Genomic DNA, 17,224 nt, shown 5'->3' with positions numbered 1-17,224 from the left:
CGGGCCACATCTCATCATCTCCTCAGCTGCTGCCCTGGGTTCCTGCTCAGATTATTACAGTAGCCACTTAATTGGTCACCTGCTTCCATTCTTACCTCCCTAGAGTCTATTCTAAGCATAGAGGCCTGAGTGACCCTGTTAAAACAAAAGTCTAATTTTATCATGATGTTGGGCCAATGACTTCCAACCTCATGCAAAGAGAAAGCCAAATTCCTTATGGTAGCCTCTAAAGACCTGCACAGTCTGGACTCCCCTCTCTCTCTAACCTTTTCTTCTGCTTTTCCCCTCATTCTCACTCTCTAGCCATTTCCTCTGCCTGGAACACTCTTCCCCCAGACAGTCACATGGCTCAGCTCTTCCTTCAAGTCAGAGAGGGCTTCGTGTTTAGCTAAAACAGCACTCATTACTCTCTAGCATCCTCACTAGATTTCATTTTTCTTCCTGCGTCACTTCTCTTCCCCAAATGCAGTATGATCTCCTCAGAGGCTTTGTCTTTTCCTTAATTCCTAGTACAGTGCTTAGTACACACTAGGGGCCAGATAAATATATGTTATGTAAAACAGAATAATGTAATTTTGCATTTCTAGAAAATCTTTATGTTTTCAGGGCACTATGTAAAGTAACTAAATTATATAAGGAAACTTAGAAGCTATGTTTTATTTTACAAATGATGAAACTAAGATCCATTCAGTAAGTTGTGCTAGAACTAGAATCTAGATCTCCCAACCCTGAATCCAGAGATCTACTTATTCAGAGATTTGTTTTAGATCAGTTATTATCCTCACACTGCCAATGGGGAAACTCAGAGGCAATATAGGAAGGGACCTTACCAAAGGTCATCTTATCTATTCACACTAGAAACCAGAATTCCCAGTTCCTAGTAGTTATAATGGCTTTGAGAGTTTACATTCTTGTCAGTGAGGAGTCAATAAAGTTGTTACTTCAATAGGTTGTTATTCTAATCTTTGCCTCCCCAACCTGCCAGAGTCTTTCATTTTGCATTTCACTCTGTCTTTGTCTCTAGAGGTCAGAATGATTCTGTTGCTGTCTCAGTCAATTCAGTCACTCAGTTGTGTCTGACTCTGCGACCCCATGGACTGCAGCATGCCAGGCCTCCCTGTCCATCACCAACTTTTGGAGCTTACTCAAACTCATGTCCATCCGGTCAGTGATGCCATCCGACCATCTCATCCTCTGTCGTCCCCTTCTCCTGCCTTCAATCTTTCCCAGCATCAGGGTCTTTTCAAGTGAGTCAGTTCTTCACATCAGGTGACCAGAGTATTGGAGTTTCAGCTTCAGCATCAGTCCTTCCAATGAACACTCAGGACTGATCTCCTTTAGGATGGACTGGTTTGATCTCTTTGCAGTCCAGTGGACTCTTGGGAGTCTTCATCACTACAGTTCAAAAGCATCAATTCTTTGGTGCTCAGCTTTCTTTATAGTCCAACTCTCACATCCATACATGACTCCTGAAAAAACCATAGCTTTGACTAGACAGACCTTTGTTAGCAAAGTAATGTCTCTGCTTTTTAATATGCTGTCTAGGTTGGTCATAACTTTTCTTCCAAGGAGCAAGCGTCTTTAATTTCATGGCTGCAGTCACCATCTGCAGTGATTTTATCACAGACAGAAAATAAAGTCTGACACTGTTTCCATTGTTTCCCCATCTATTTGCCATGAAGTGATGAGACTGGATGCTATGATCTTAGTTTTCTGAATGTTGAGTTTTAAGCCAACTTTTTCATTCTCCTCTTCCACTTTCATCAAAAGGCTCTTTAGTTCTTCTTCGCTTTCTGCCATAGGGTGGTGTTATCTGCATATCTGAGGTTATTGATATTTCTCCCAGCAATCTTGATTCCAGCTTGTGCTTCTTCCAGCCCAGCGTTTCACATGATGTACTCTGCATAGAAATTAAATAAGCAGAATGACAATATGCAGGCTTGATGTACTCCTTTCTGTATTTGGAACCAGTCTCTTGTTCCTTGTCCAGTTAACTGTTGCTTCTTGACCTGCATACAGATTTCTCAGGAGGCAGGTCAGGTGGTGTGGTATTCCCATCTCTTTAAGAATTTTCCACAGTTTTTGTGATCCACACAGTAAAAGGCTTTGGCATAGTCAATACAGCAGAAGTAGATGTTTTGCTTTTTCAGTGATCCAGTGTATGTTGGCAATTTGATCTCTGGTTCCTCTGCCTTTTCTAAATCCAGCTTGAACATCTGGAAGTTCTCAGTTCATGTACTGTTGAAGCCTGGCTTGGAGAATTTTGAGCATTACTTTGCTAGTGTGTGAGATGCGTGCAATTGTGCCGTAGTTTGAGCATTCCTTGGCATTGCCTTTCTTTGGGATTGGAATGAAAACTGACCTTTTCCAGTCCTGTGGCCACTGCTGAGTTTTCCAAATTTGCTGGCATAATGAGGGCAGCACTTTCACAGCATCATCTTCCAGGATTTGAAATAGCTCAACTGGAATTCCATCACCTGCACTAGCTTTGTTTGTAGTGATGCTTCCTAAGGCCCACTTGACTTTGCATTCCAGGATATCTGGCTCTAAGTGAGTGATCACACCATTGTGGTTATCTGGGTCATGAAGATCTTTTTTGGATAGTTCTTCTGTGTATTCTTGCCACCTCTTCTTAATATCTTCTCTTCTGTTAAGTCCCTACCATTTCTGTCCTTTATTGTGCCCATCTTTGCATGAAATGTTCTCTTGGTATCTCTAATTTTCTTGAAGAGATCTCTAGTCTTTCTCATTCTATTGTTTTCCTGTTACTGTTGCTGTCTAAGCATTAATAAATAACCACTACTTTCAACCTAGACAGCATATTAAAAAGCTTTAGAGACATTACTTTGCCAACAAAGGACTGTCTAGTCAAAGCTATGGTTTTTCCGGTAATCATGTATGGATGTGAGAGTTGGACTATAAAGAAAGCTGAGTGCCGAAGAATTGACGCTTTTGAACTGTGGTGTTGGAGAAGAGTCTTGAGAGTCCCTTGGACAGCAAGGAGATCCAACCAGTTCAATCCTAAAAGAAATCAGTCCTGAATATTCATTGGAAGGACTGATGCTGAAGCTGAAACTCCAATACTTTGGCCACCTGATGCGAAGAACTGACTCATTGGAAACGATCCTGATGCTGGGAAAGATTGAAGGCGGGAGGGGAAGGAGACAACAGAGGATGAGATGGTTGTATGGCATCACTGACTCAATGGACATGACTTCGAGTAAACTCCGGGAGTTGGTGATGGACAGGGAGGCCTGGCATGCTGCAGTCCATGGGGTTGCTAAGAGTCGGACAAGACTGAGCGACTGAACTGAACTTTTTCTTATACTTGGACTTCATCTTCTTTGACTTCGATAACAATGAGCTTGGGCTTCCCAGGTGGCACTAGAGGTAGAGAACCCTCCTGCCAGTGCAGAAGACAGAAGAGACATGGGTTCAATCCTTGGGTCAGGAAGAACCCTTGGAGGAGGATATGGCAACCCCTGTAGTATTCTTGACTGGAGAATCCCATGGACAGAGGAGTCTGTGGCCTACAGTCCTTGGGTCACAAAGAATCGGACATGACTGAAATGACTTAGCACGCACACAACAATGTGCTTGGGGTTAGGCTGTGGCTTTGTTCAGTCTGCTCTAACAAAATCCCATAAACATGGTGGCTTATTAACAACAGAAATTTATTTCTCACAGTTCTGGAGGCTGGAAGTCCAAGTTCAGGGTGCCAGCGTGGTCAAATTCCAGTGCAGACCCTCTTCCCCGTAGTAGACTGCCATTTTATCCTTGTATCCTCTCAAATGGCAAGAGAGCTCTCTGGGTCCCTTTTATAAGGGCACTAATTCCATTTATGAGGGCTCTGCCTCATGACCTAATTATTCCCCCTTAGCCCCACTTCCAAATACCATTACAGTGAAGGTCAGGATTTCAACATATGAATTAGGTCGGGGTCGGTTGGGGGAGAGGGGCAGGGGACAGAATACATTCAGTCCATTGCAGGCTCCCCAGGCCCTGATCAGAGGCCATGAAACCCCTCAATTAAGCAAACCAGCATCAAGGAAACAGGTTTCATGGCTCGTTAGGTGACCTACATTCCAGGTTATTTTTTTTTCCTCTTTGAAACAACTGTGGTTTACTATCAGTTGTTTCAGGCACAATAAAGGGAAAGAGCAGCCTGAATATAAAATTTGTTTCTTTGTTTTGAACACAAAGAATTTCCTCCTCCTCTTTTTCTTTTTCCCACAGTGTGTGAACCTGGCTCTGTCCCTTGGGTTCAGTACAAATAAACGGAGCTGCTGAGGGAACAGGGTAAGCAAGCTGATTTTTGTAGTTACAGGCTGTTCCACATAACCCATTTACAAGGTCAGTAGGGACCACAGCTTACCAAAACAAAGAGGTATGTAATTTTAAATGAGGAACTCTTGATCGATCAGAAACAAGCAAAGACCTTCCAGGGTTTCTAAATGGTTTATATCCCTGACTGTATTGCAACAGAAAATTGCTGGAGGGTAAGGAAAAAAGAACACAGACTAGAGGATCAAAATATTAAAGTGCTGTAAAAATAGAGTTCTGAGTACAGCCGGTGTCTGTTAGAACTCTGTACCAGCCTCTTTCCTTCATTGTATTCTTATAACTGAATGGGATCATTACAGGTTTGGATGATTTGGAGAAATAAACATGTAATTAAAGTTGTAGATATAAAAGTGGTTTCATATGGATGTTTTTAGAGAGAAGAACAGTGGTTAAGACATGAGAGCTTTAAAACCAACCTCCTGAGGAAAGGGCTGAGGATCCCAGCGAGGAAGGCTGGACTGCAGGCAACATGGGCCGGCATGTGCCTTTAGATAAGTTACTTCAACCCACGAGCCTCAATTTTCTCTTCTGTAAAGTGGAGATAACAGTAGTTTCTACCTCATAACCTCATAGACTTATTGTGACAGGTTAACAAGTGAAGGTGTGTAAACTCTTCATCCTGAGGGTGGAAGCTGAGTGGAGACACTGGTCCTGGAGGTGGGATGCTGGGGTGGAGTGTGGCTAAACAGGAGTTGGGGACTTCTATAATCAAAGAAATAAAAGCATTGGAAAAGAAGATGTTGATTGGGATTGGAGGGGCTAAGAGGTAGTAACACTTTCGTAATTCCGAAAGCTGAAATTGGGAGGAGAAGCCAAGCTGGGCTTCTGGGCTTTGGCTGGCTATGAGGAGAGCAATGAATCAAGCTCTGAGACCAAAAAAAAAAAAAAAAGTCCTTTTTTTTTTTCAATATCAGAGTTCTAAAGAACTAAGAGAAATGTCCCGATTTGGACTAGAGTAGAAGTAGGGACAATGGAAAAATGTTTTAACAACCAGCTGAGAGTGGAGATGAGAGCCTAATTTGTAGTATTCACCAGTTTCCATGATGTAAATACATCCGTCATTGCTGATTTCAAGCTGCCAATACGATGTCTAACTGGCTCACCAAATTCCTAAAAATCTAAATTGTTGGCTCTAGTAGGCTCTCTCACACACCAATGAGTAGGAGGATTAGTATTACAAAAGAATCATATGGGGTTCAGATTAGGAAGCAGCCCACTGACTTGAAGTGGGAGAAACAGACACTGCTGCTGCTGCTAAGTCACTTCAGTCGTGTCCGACTCTGTGCAACCCCATAGACGGCAGCCCACCAGGCTCCCCGTCCCTGGGATTCTCCAGGCAAGAACACTGGAATGGGTTGCCATTTCCTTCTCCAATGCATGAAAGTGAAAAGTGAAAGTGAAGTCGATTAGTCGTGTCCGACTCTTAGCAACCCCATGGACTGCAGCCTACCAACTCCTCTGTCCATGGGATTTTCCAGGCAAGAGTACTGGAGTGGGGTGCCATTGCATTCTCCGGAAACAGACACTGGAAAAGGCCAAGTGCTTTCGGCCAAATTAAACTAATTATGGGCTTCCCTGGTGGCTCGGACGGTAAAGAATCTGCCTGCAATGAAGGAGACCCGGGTTTGATCCCTGGGTTTCCCTGGAGAAAGGAATGACAACCCAGTCCAATATTCTTGCCTGGAGAATTCCATGGACGGGGGGGCCTGGTGTGCTGTAGTCCATGGGGTCTCACACTTTCATTTCACTTTTTCACCTGAGTAACACGAGACTCTTTTACCTCTAAATTTCCCGACTGTGTACAATTTATGCAGTGACTCCCTGGACTTGAGGTACTACTGGACTAATTAGGTAGGAAAAAACAAGTATTCGTGTACTTGAAAATGGCTGGCTCTGTGTCTTAGGAGGAGGTAAAAAGATAGCAGGAAAGTGAAAGAGGAAAGATTATCCTAAGATTCACAGTCTCTGAGTAAACCGCCCCCACCATCTCAGCTGCTGGCAAGGAGGTACAGTCACAAGGAAAGAAGTTTCTCAGGGGCCTTTCCACTTTGGGCTGCCAGGGGCTTTTTAGGTACATGAATAAATAAAATTATTAAATAAACATTGCTATAAATAGAAAAGAGTTCCAGACTCCAGGATATGGTCTACTTACTGAAATAATAATGTAGATGATTGGAGAATGTGAGTAGTTCTTTTTAATTTTCTACAAGAGTATATTACCTGTCTATCCTGAAGGGACAGGGGAGGAGAATCATGGAAATGGGTATTAATTACAGGAAAGATCAGAAAAAGCTTAAGAAGGATTGGCTCTGGGATATAAAGTGGGAATACAGAGGAAACACAACCTACTCAGTTGCTTCATTTGGTCAGTGTGAGGAAACGACCCCCAAATACAGTATTTTTAGGGATTATAAGGCAGGTTTGAAAAAGCCATGTGATGTCTCAGTGGAAATAAAATGTGAACTTTCAGAGATGAAAGCCAGTCTTCTGTGGTAGTCTCACAGAATGGAGCTTACATTTCACATAAAGTCCTAATGGAAGAGAAGGCCAAAACCCTGCTCCAGTCATGAGGGAGGAGAAATTCAAAAGAAAATATTTGCAGAGAACAGTAAGTGAAAGTTAAAGGATCTGAGGATTATTTTTCCCATATTACCTAGAAGATAATGTCCTGCTCTTCTCTATTTACAAAGGGTAAAGAGAAGAAGGGAAAAAAATGCTTCAAAATACATTTATTTTATTTTATTATTATTTTATGTAGAGGGCTCCCATGCCCCCTGCATTGGGAGCACAGAGTCTTAACCATTGGAGGGCCAGGGAAATTCCAAGATTTTAAAAATGCTTATCATAAAGAAGGTGGTTGGACATAACTGTGAGGAGTCTTGGCTGTTCTTTGGAGGTCTTGAAAGTAGGACAGATTCTCTTTTTCTTATTATATTAGCCTTGCCTTGAAAAATTCAACAAATGACTTCTAGGACATCCTTTCCTTGTGAACTAGTGCCAGCAGCAGGCTAACATAGGGCCAAGAAGTAAAAGAGGCAACTGCCATTTTAGGCATTTGTTCTGGGTTCCACCTCTTGTGGTTCAGAGTAAATTATTTCAAGTCTCAAGACCTTATTTCCCACAGTTCCAAATAAATATCCTTGTTAAAAACTTATTTTTGAAAACTTTTCCAAGGCACTATTGAGTTGAGTTCAGTTCAGTCGCTCAGTCATGTCCAACTCTTTGTCACCCCATGGACTGCAGCTTGCCAGGCCTCTCTGTCCATCACCAACTCCCATCTCATCCTCTGTCGTCCCCTTCTGCTCCTGCCTTCAATCTTTCCCAGCATCAGGATGGTTTCAAATGAGTCAGTTCTTCGCATCAGGTGGCCAAAGTATTGGAGTTTCAGCTTCAGCATCAGTCCTTCCAATGAGTATTTAGGACTGATTTCCTTTAGGATGAACTGGTTGGATCTCCTTGCAGTCCAAGGGACTCTCAAGAGTCTTCTCCAACACCACAGTTCAAAAGCATCAATTCTTTGGTGCTCTGGACATGGAACTGGACATGGAACAACAGACTGGTTGCAAATAGGAAAAGGAGTACGTCAAGACTGTATATTGTCACCCTGCTTATTTAGCTTATATGCAGAGTACATCATGAGAAACGCTGGGCTGGAAGAAGCACAAGCTGGAATCAAGATTGCTGGGAGAAATATCAATAACCTCAAATATGCAGATGACACCACCCTTACGGCAGAAAGCAAAGAAGACCAAAGAGTCTCTTGAAAGTGAAAGAGGAAAGTGAAAAAGTTGGCTTAAAACTCAACATTCAGAAAAGTAAGATCATGGCATCCCATTACTTCAAGGCAAATAGATGGGGAAACATTGGAAACAGTGGCTGACTTTATTTTTCTGGGCTCCAAAATCACTGCAGATGGTTACCGCAGCCATGAAATTAAAAGACGCTTGCTCCTTGGAAGAAAAGTTATGACCAACCTAGACAGCATATTAAAAAGCCAACAAAGGTCCGTCTAGTCAAAGCTATGGTTTTCCCAGTAGTTATGTATGGATATGAGAGTTGGACTATAAAGAAAGCTGAACACTGAAGGCACAATTGGAATAGGAAATGTTTTGTTCTAAATTGCTATATGAGCACAAAATATCCCTATACATTACTGCTGCTGCTGCTGCTAAGTCACTTCAGTCGTGTCCAACTCTGTGCGACTCCTTAGACGGCAGCCCACCAGGCTCCCCTGTCCCTGGGATTCTCCAAGCAAGAACACTGGAGTGGGTTGCCATTTCCTTCTCCAATGCATGAAAGTAAAAAGTGAAAGTGAAGTGTCCAACTCTTAGTGACCCCATGGACTGCAGCCTACCAGGCTCCTCCATTCATGGGATTTTCCAGGCAACAGTACTGGAGTGGGTTGCCATTGCCTTCTCCGTATACATTACTTGTAACATGTAATTTGTAACTGGACAGAAATAAGTTCTTCAGTATTACTGGTAGCCTAGCAGAGAAAACACTAAAAAACCCAAGGTTTGATTTTATCTGAATTCACTTCTCTTTACTATGTGTGGATCCTATATATGATGACATAAAGCCCAAGCTTCCCTGAGCTGGAGTAAGTATTCAGCACTTCTTTCCCTAAAGCATTGTAAGACTCCAACAAAAGTCCAATATATAAGAATGTATCTAATGTACTGGTGATTCCAAGAAGACCCTGACTGAAGCATGTTTTCAACTTTGCTCATTTTTGTACAACTCTCATGTACAGCAGAAGTCTCAAGTCAGAGTATTTCAGAATATTAGGGCTGGAGGAGGCCTTAGAGATGACCCTGTGTATGCCCCTGATACTGCACACACAAAGCCTGGGGTCCAAGGAGGAGGAGTGCCCGTCCAAAGTTATAGTGCCAAAAATGGCAGAGCACTAGCTCTCTCTTAATAACTCAATATGTTTGTGATCAGTTCTGGAAACTGTCAGCTAGAAAGTAAGCCTTTCCTCACTCAGTAATTTTTAGACCCATAAAGACCTGTTTACATAAAGGTTAAAATTTTAACTGTCCACGAAGGAAAAAGATTCCCCACCCCTCCAAAAATAAAATCCAGCAGGGGGCAGAAAACTTAAATGTGGATCCCAACTTAAATACGGATGCTTAAAATGATTTTCACATGCAAGATGCAGCTTCATCTCTGAATTTGTCTGCCACCACCACCACCTTAGAACCACGTGGTGCCATACTAGGTGTATGCACTCTGAATTATGTATCTCATTTAGTCCCTACAACAGTGTATCGACCTATGAGTTATACATTGTCCCCATTTTATAAGGGAGGTAATTCAGAGATATTAAGAAATTTGCTGAAGCAAAATTTGCTAGAAAGCAAAAAATGCCAGAATCCAAAACAAGGTAATCAGGACTACAAAGCCCTTAAAGATAGTGTGATTCCTCAGGGGCAATCTGCTTGAATGTGAGGAGGTAGGGAGTTAGAGGAAGAAAAAGTATTTTGTTAATGAATCATATGAAAACAGAATCTAAAAATAAAATGCCTATTAATATATTTTTTTAACTTTTTATTTTGTATGGGGGTATGGCCAGTTAACAATGTTCTGACAGTTTCAGGTGAACAGAGAAGGTATTCAGCCATACATATACATGTATCCATTCTCCCCCAAACTAAATGTCAATTTTTCACTCACCACACTGAACTATTCCCATCCAGGTTACTAGTGACTTCTGTGTGGCTAAATCCTTGGTCATTTTTGAGTTCTCATCTTGTTTGGCCTACTGGTAGCATATGACACTGCTGATCATTCCTTCCTTAGTTTCCAGGACTTCACACTCTCAGGTTTCCTCTGAACTCACTGACTGTTCCTTCTCAGTGTCCTTCATGGGATCTGCCTCCTCTCCCAGAGCTCAATCCTTGGTCCTCTTCTCTCCTGTTTCTATACTCATTTCCTTAGTGATCTCGCCCCATGTCATGCCTTTAGGATGGCACTTAGATATATATCTCTACCCAGATCTCTCTCCCTTGAGATCCAGACTCTCATATCTAGCTATGTCCTGAGCATCTCCACCTCTACATGGACATCTCAACGTCTGGATTTAACATCACCAAAGACAAACCCCTGATAATATCCCCTTCCAAGCCTGCCCCATTCCCAACATTTTACATCTGTTGATGGCAAAATCATCTCTTACTCATTCAGGCTACAAATCCTGGAAAAATGCTTGGCTTTTCTTCCCCCTCATATGTGAGCCTTCAGGAAATCATTTTGGCCCTATCTTCAGAATGTAACCAACTGTAACCACTTTCTGCCACTTCCTCTACTACCACTCTGGTCTGAGTTTCCATTATCTCTCAAAGGGCACTGCAGTAAGTTACCATCCTCCTTCTCCCTGTGCCCTCCTATAATCTGTTCTCAACACACCAGAGGGATCTTAAAAAAAAGGTAGTCAGATCATGTCACCACTGTTTTGTACCCTACTTTGGCTCCCTGTGTCAGGGGTAAAACCACGGGATCTTTTTTTTCTCGGTTTGTTGCTTTACGTACTGAATAGCAAAATCAATCAGCCATGCGTATGCATATATCCCTCCCTTTTGGACTTCCTTCTCCTTAGGGTCACCACAGTGCATTAAATAGTTTCCTGTGCTATACAGTATGTTCTCATTGGTTCCCTATTTTATTCATAGCATCAATAGTGTAAATGTGTCAATCCCAATCTCCCAGTTCCTCTCATCTCACCCCCTTTTCCCTTTGGTATGCATATATTTGTTCTCTGTGTCTCTGTCTCTATTTCTGCTTTGCAAATAACATCGTCTATACCATTTTTTCTAGATTCCACATTCTGTTCTGTTCAGTCGCTCAGTTGTGTCCGACTCTTTGCGAACCCATGGACTGCAGCACACTCAGGCTTCCCTGTCAGTCACCAACTCCTGGAGCTTACTCAAACTCATGTCCATTGAGTGGATGATAGAATCCAACCATCTCATCCTCTGTCATCCCCTTTTCCTCCTGCCTTCAGTATTTCCCAGCATCAGGGTCTTTTCCAATGAATCAGTTCTTCACATCAGGTGGCCAAAGTATCAGAACTTCAGCTTCAGCATCAGTCCTTCCAATGAATATTCAGGACTGATTTCCTTCAGGATTGACTGATTTGATCTCCTTTCAGTCCAAGAGTCTCTCAAGAGTCTTCTCCAACACCACAGTTCAGAGGCATCAATTCTTTGGCGCTCAGCTTTCTCTATGGTCCAACTCTCACATCCACACACGACTCCTGGAAAAACCATAGCTTTGGCTAGATGAACCCTTGTTGGCAAAGTAATGTCTCTGCTTTTTAATATGCTATCTAGGTTGGTCATAGCTTTTCTTCCAAGGAGCAAGCGTCTTTTAATTTCATGGCTGCAGTCACCATCTGCAGTGATTTTGGAGCCCAAGAAAATTAAGTCTGACACTGTTTCCATTGTTTCCCCATCAATTTACCATGAAGTGGTAGGACTGGATGCCATGATCCTTGTTTTTTAAATGTTGAGTTTTAAGCCAGCTTTTTCACTCTCCTCATATATGTGTTACTATACAATCCCTGGTGGCTCAGATGGCAAAGTGTCTGCCTACAATGTGGGAGACCTGGGTTCAATCCCTGGGTCGGGAAGATCCCCTGGGAGAGGAAATGGCAACCCACTCCGGTACTCTTGCCTGGAAAATCCCGTGGATGGAGGATCCTGGAAGGCTACAGTCCATGGGGTTGCAAAGAGTCAGACATGACTGAATGACTTCACTTTCACTTTCTACCATGTTTATATTTCTCTTTCACTTACTTCACTCTCTATGGCACTCTCTCTAGAACCCCAGGACTTTGTAGTAGCTTATATGAAGCCACAAGATCTGGCTTCCATTGCCTCTCCAACCCTCACCTCCTACTGTTCATCTCTTCCAGTCAAGCTGGCCTCCTGCTCTCCTTCCAGGAACACTAAACTCTCACCCTTGCCTGGGGGGCCTTGGCTCCAGCTTCTCAGTATTCTGCTACTGCTCTGCTCACAGGGTCCTGACTAGCCCCTCAGGATCATCAACTCTGTTCACATCTCACTTAACATTAAGGCTAACCTTGACCATCTTGCTTACATTACAGCCTCCTCCCACACTCTCCCCTCCCAGCACCCTCATCCCACTTTACTTTGCTCTTTTCTTCTATAGTTTACTTATGTTCATTGTTTATCTTTCTTCCCTATCCTGCTCTAGAACATTCACTCCATGACACAGAGACCTGTTTTGTTCACATACTTATTTCCAAGCACCTAGAAACTCTGCTAAATATATATTTGTGGAATGAATTTAAAAATGGGAAAGCACTACCTATTAAGACTAAAATATCTAACAACAGACTAAAGTGCTAGTTATTCCAAATTTCAGAATATCTCGCCACACAATAGGTGCTCAATAAGCATTTGATGAATGAAGGGAATTATGTACTGTAATTTGAAAAGGAATCTCTGCACACATTTCCACAGCATCCATTTTGTGTGTATGAGTTGGAGTGTATCTTGAGTTCTGCCTATTCAGTATCTGAAACTCATTTTGCCGTTTTCTACTTCAGGAAAACGCTCTTTAACATACTCTTCTACTATTCAGTAGAATATTTCTTTTTTAAATTGAAGTACAGTTGATTTACAATGTTGTGTTAGTTTCAGGTGTAAAGTGCTTGAGTTACATATATATATATGTATTTCAGATTGTTTTCCCTTGCAGGCTATTGCAACATATTGAGTATAATTCCCTGTACTGTACAGTAGGTCCTTGTTGATTACCCATTTTGTACATAAAGTGTTAGTCACTCAGTCGTGTCCAACTCTTTGCCACCCCATGGACTGTAGCCCACCAGGCTCCTCTGTCCATGGAATTCTCCAGGCAAGAATACTAGAGTGGGTAGCCATTCCCTTCTCCAGGGGATCTTCCCAACCCAGGGATCAAATCCAGGTCTCCTGTATTGCAGGCAGATTCTGTACCATAGTGTGTACTTATTAATCCCAAACTTCTCATTTGTCCTTCCTCTCCCTTCCCCTTATGTAACCTTAAGTTTGTTTTCTATGTCTGTGTCTGAGTATTTCCATAAATTCTATGACTCAGAGGTGGCTGAGGAATTTAAGAATTAGGATAACATGATGAAAGGGTTGCAGGAAGGGGAACCCCTTCCAGCAGTCTAACACTGAGAAATGAATCATCCAAGGAGACACACGTACTTATTATTGAAAGGTAGAGTCTGGCTGCTCGCTGCCCAAAAGTCAATAAACAGGCCCGGTTGGTGGCAAGGAAAGTTTGCTTTATTTCAGATGCTGGCAACTGGGGGGTGAGGGAGTGGGCAGACATCTGTCCAAAGGCTGATTCCCACCCCCTGACAAGCAGGAGGAGAAGCTTTTATACAGAATAGGGTTTGGCTACATACAGAAACAGCATAGTCAGCTCTGACAGTCATCTTCAGATTGGTCATTAGTAGTCTGACTAGCATCATCTTGATTGTTTTAGGTACAGTTAATCTTCAGTTCCAGAGTCTGTTTGTTCCCATTTGTTTGAGAACAGTTCTTGGAATTGTGGCAGCTCATGTCCTGGGTACAGTCTGGTCATTATGTAGTTAACTTTTCCACCTGGGGTTTCAGTATCTGTAAGACAGCTCACAGGATATGGCTCAGAATATTATCTGTAGTCCTTGAGAAGGAACTAAAGGTCCTTGACTATGCTTAGTGACTACATTATTATTATTTCATCTCCTTTGACTGTTTTCCTTTGTTTCTGCATTTCTCACTTCTCTGATGAAATGTATTCTTAATGCTAAAGTTTTCCACAGACAACAGGCAGGCAGAGAACATGGCTGGGGGGAAGGATCATAGTGTCATGCTCAGTTTCATGCTGATAGAGCAAAAAGAGATTTTATTGAGAAGGGGTGCCTGGGCAGAGAGCAGGAGGGTAAGGAAACCCAGGAGGTCTGCTCTGACACATGGCTCACAGCCCAGATTTTATAGTAATGGGATTAGTTTTTGACTCTGGGTCCTTCCTGGTGGTGTGCACATCACTCAGTCAGGATGGATTCCAGCAAGGAGGATCCTGGGAGGTTGGTAGGACACTAGGCATGTCGTTTTGAACTTTTGAACTTTCCTGAATTCTCCGGGTTGGTGGTGGCTTAGTTTCCTGTTCCTTACCAGGACCTCCTGTGGTAAAGTAACTCACATGAATGGTTATTATGGTTCCTGGCAAGGAGGGGGATTCCAGTCAGTATTTCCCTTAACACCTCCCCATTCAGACACTGCATACTCAAGATGCTTCTTGGTAATCAAGGCAGAGGTCTCTTTCTTCTGTAATTACTCCCTGCTGAGATTCTTTGCCAACTGAGCTGGGGCTTTCCTGGTGGCTCAGTTGGTTAAAAATCAGCCTGCAATGTGGGAGACCCAAGGTCTATCTCTGGGGGGGTGGGGGGGGTCAGGGGGTGCGGGGGGAAATCCCCTGGAGAAGTAAATGGCAACCCATTCCAGTAATTTTGCCTGGAAAATCCCATGGATGAAGGAGCCTAGGGGCTACAGTCCATTGGGTCGCAAATGGACTTTATTTCTACTTTATTAGTAGAAAACAGAAAAAAGTCTCCCAGGCCTTTCTTGAGTGCCAAAGAGCAAGCGCAAGCAGTTACTAATAGGGCAACAGAGTTACAGGACACCTAGTTCTTCCTGAAGCCATAAAGATAACAATCTGATGCATTATCTTTGAGTTATTCTACAAAAACTAAAGACAGGCACCCAGGAGGCGGTAAATACAAGTCCACCACAAGCACAGACTCCAGACTGGTTGGAACCAGAAGGTTGAGATTCTGGAAACACCACCCTGTTACCTCACCACTAACCAATGAGGTCCAGGAGCTGGTCAAGCAATCTATGACCCATTTCGCAGTCTTGCCTGAAAGTGATTGGAGGGTTCAGGTCTTTTGTGCACCCGACATCTATTCTTGCTTTTAGCCTTTGCAATAAATCTTTTTCTGCACCAAACTCCCAGGTTCTGGATTGTTTGGCTTCAGTGTGCCAGGGACACAGGAACTTGGGTTCCATAACAAAGAGTGGTATACTTAGAGTAAGGCAGTGCAAGGCAGTTGAGGGCCTAACTCGCTCCAGCTGTGTGACCTGCAACTAGTTTAATTACTCTAAACCCTAGTTTCTTTATCTGTAAAAACGGGGGTAAGGCACAGCATTTGTCTAATGTATGACATGTGATTAACATTGTCTGAAAAACAAACAACTCTGCATAGTAAGCATCTGAAAAGTGAAAGCTATTATATGCACGTGTGCTCAGTCATGTCAGACTCTTTGAGACGCCAAGGACGGAAGCCCACCAGGTTCCTCTGTCCATGGGATTCTCCAGGCAAGAATACTGGAGTGGGTTGCCATTTCCTACTCCAGCAGATCATCCCCACACAGGGATCAAACCTGCTTATCTTGCCTCTCCTGCATTGGCAGGCAGATTCTTTACCACTAGCGCCACCTGGGAAGCTGGGGTCAGTATAATTAATTCCAGGCGGGGGAAAAACTGCTTTTGCACCAATTGGAAGGAGTTTGCTGTTGGGGACGAAAACGTTCATTTAAAAGGAGGTAGGAAAACAAGGGGGAAAAAGCAACAAAAAAGATGAGATTCAAGATTTCAAGTAGGTTTGTGGTGATTAGGACCTGGAATGGGGAACCATAGGTCTTCCTCTTGGAAGTCCCTCAGCTGCGAGACCTGGGGCGCCGGGGTTACCCGCGGTGGAAGCACCGGATCGTGTGGGAGGTCCTGATTGGGGGTGTGCGGCTGGAACTGGCTGAAGGCCACCTAGGCCGCCCTCCAGTGCAGGGTAGGGGGTCTGGAGCCCGGGGACCGGGCGGGCAGCGAGAGGAGCCGCGCCCCCAGGGCCCCGCGGCCGCTCCTCCCTTTACCTGGCGCCCCTCCTCGCTTACGTGTCGCCCACTGCCGTCCCCACCCTTCGCCTCCCTTCGCCTTCCAGTCGCCCAGTGCACCCTCATCCTCACCCCACCGGCCCATTCTGCGGCCCCTGGATTCCTCCTCCCTTTCCTGGTGGTTCTGGCTGGGTCCGTAGTTTGGTTTGAACTTTTGAACCCACCATTGAGCGCCGTGCGCCCCTCCTCTCTCCGCCCGGAGGGTAAAACCCGGCGTAGGGCTGGGAGGCTGGGCCGCGGAGGCCGGGGCGGGGGCGGGGGCGGGGGCCCGCCCTCCTGACACGTGGCCTGGGTAGGGGTTTATAGGATCCCTCCCGGCCCCGGGCCTCTCACTACTTCTCCCCCGGACTCCTTAGTAGTCTGTCAGTGGGAGATCGTCGCGGCCGTCCTCTCCCCTGTTCCAGCCCCGCAGAACCGTACAAGTCTCCGTTATGGTGAGTGGGGGTCCCCGGGCGGTGGTGTGGGGGCACAGTGCGGAGTCCCAAGGGGCGTTGGGATCCCAGTGCGAGTGCAGCCACGTCCACGCCTCCGGGCAAACTGGTTTCTGGTGGCCGGGTTGGGAGAGTCGAGTTCACCTGGCTGACTCCTCGTCGGGCTCGAAGACGCGGCCTGGGTACTGCCTTGAGTGGAAGTGGAAAAGCCACTTGATCCTAGAGAGGGGCTATTCATTGATTCGTTCGGGGCCGCTACTGCCCCAGAAAGGTCGGAGAACCTTCGCACTGGCTCCCAAGGACTTGTGAAAGCTACAAATCCCTCCCATTTCCTGAAGTGATCTCACCTTCCCACAGCCTTCGGCAAAGGACCCCTGGAGCATCCCGTGTGCTCCAGCATAGTAGGTGCAGACGTTTCCTGGCGACCCCTCTCGTGTGCCCTGTGATTTGGTGCTGAGTCCACCTGTGGCCAGACTCTGGGAAAAGTTTCCAATTGCAGCTTCGTCA

The 17,224-nt window shown here is 44.4% G+C and overlaps 1 protein-coding gene across 2 annotated transcripts in view; it reads left to right on the top strand.

Annotated features, from left to right (window-relative positions):
- LOC133247436 (tubulin alpha-1C chain) overlaps positions 1-17,224 on the top strand; it is a 43,351-nt gene that overhangs the window by 19,248 nt on the left and 6,879 nt on the right. The window contains exon 1 of one of the 2 annotated variants that reach the window (XM_061416237.1): positions 16,545-16,720. The exons of the other annotated variant lie outside the window; for it this stretch is intronic. Coding sequence (XP_061272221.1) covers positions 16,718-16,720 — 3 coding nt within the window. The 5' untranslated portion in view covers positions 16,545-16,717. Of the gene's footprint in view, positions 1-16,544; positions 16,721-17,224 lie in introns of those variants that run through there. 2 annotated transcript variants of the gene reach the window in all.

Source organism: Bos javanicus, chromosome 5 (assembly GCF_032452875.1).
Source record: "Bos javanicus breed banteng chromosome 5, ARS-OSU_banteng_1.0, whole genome shotgun sequence".
Taxonomy (NCBI): Eukaryota; Metazoa; Chordata; class Mammalia; order Artiodactyla; family Bovidae; genus Bos; species Bos javanicus.
The sequence above is the reverse complement of the archived record's forward strand: the minus strand, read 5'-3'. Positions and strand labels throughout refer to the sequence as shown.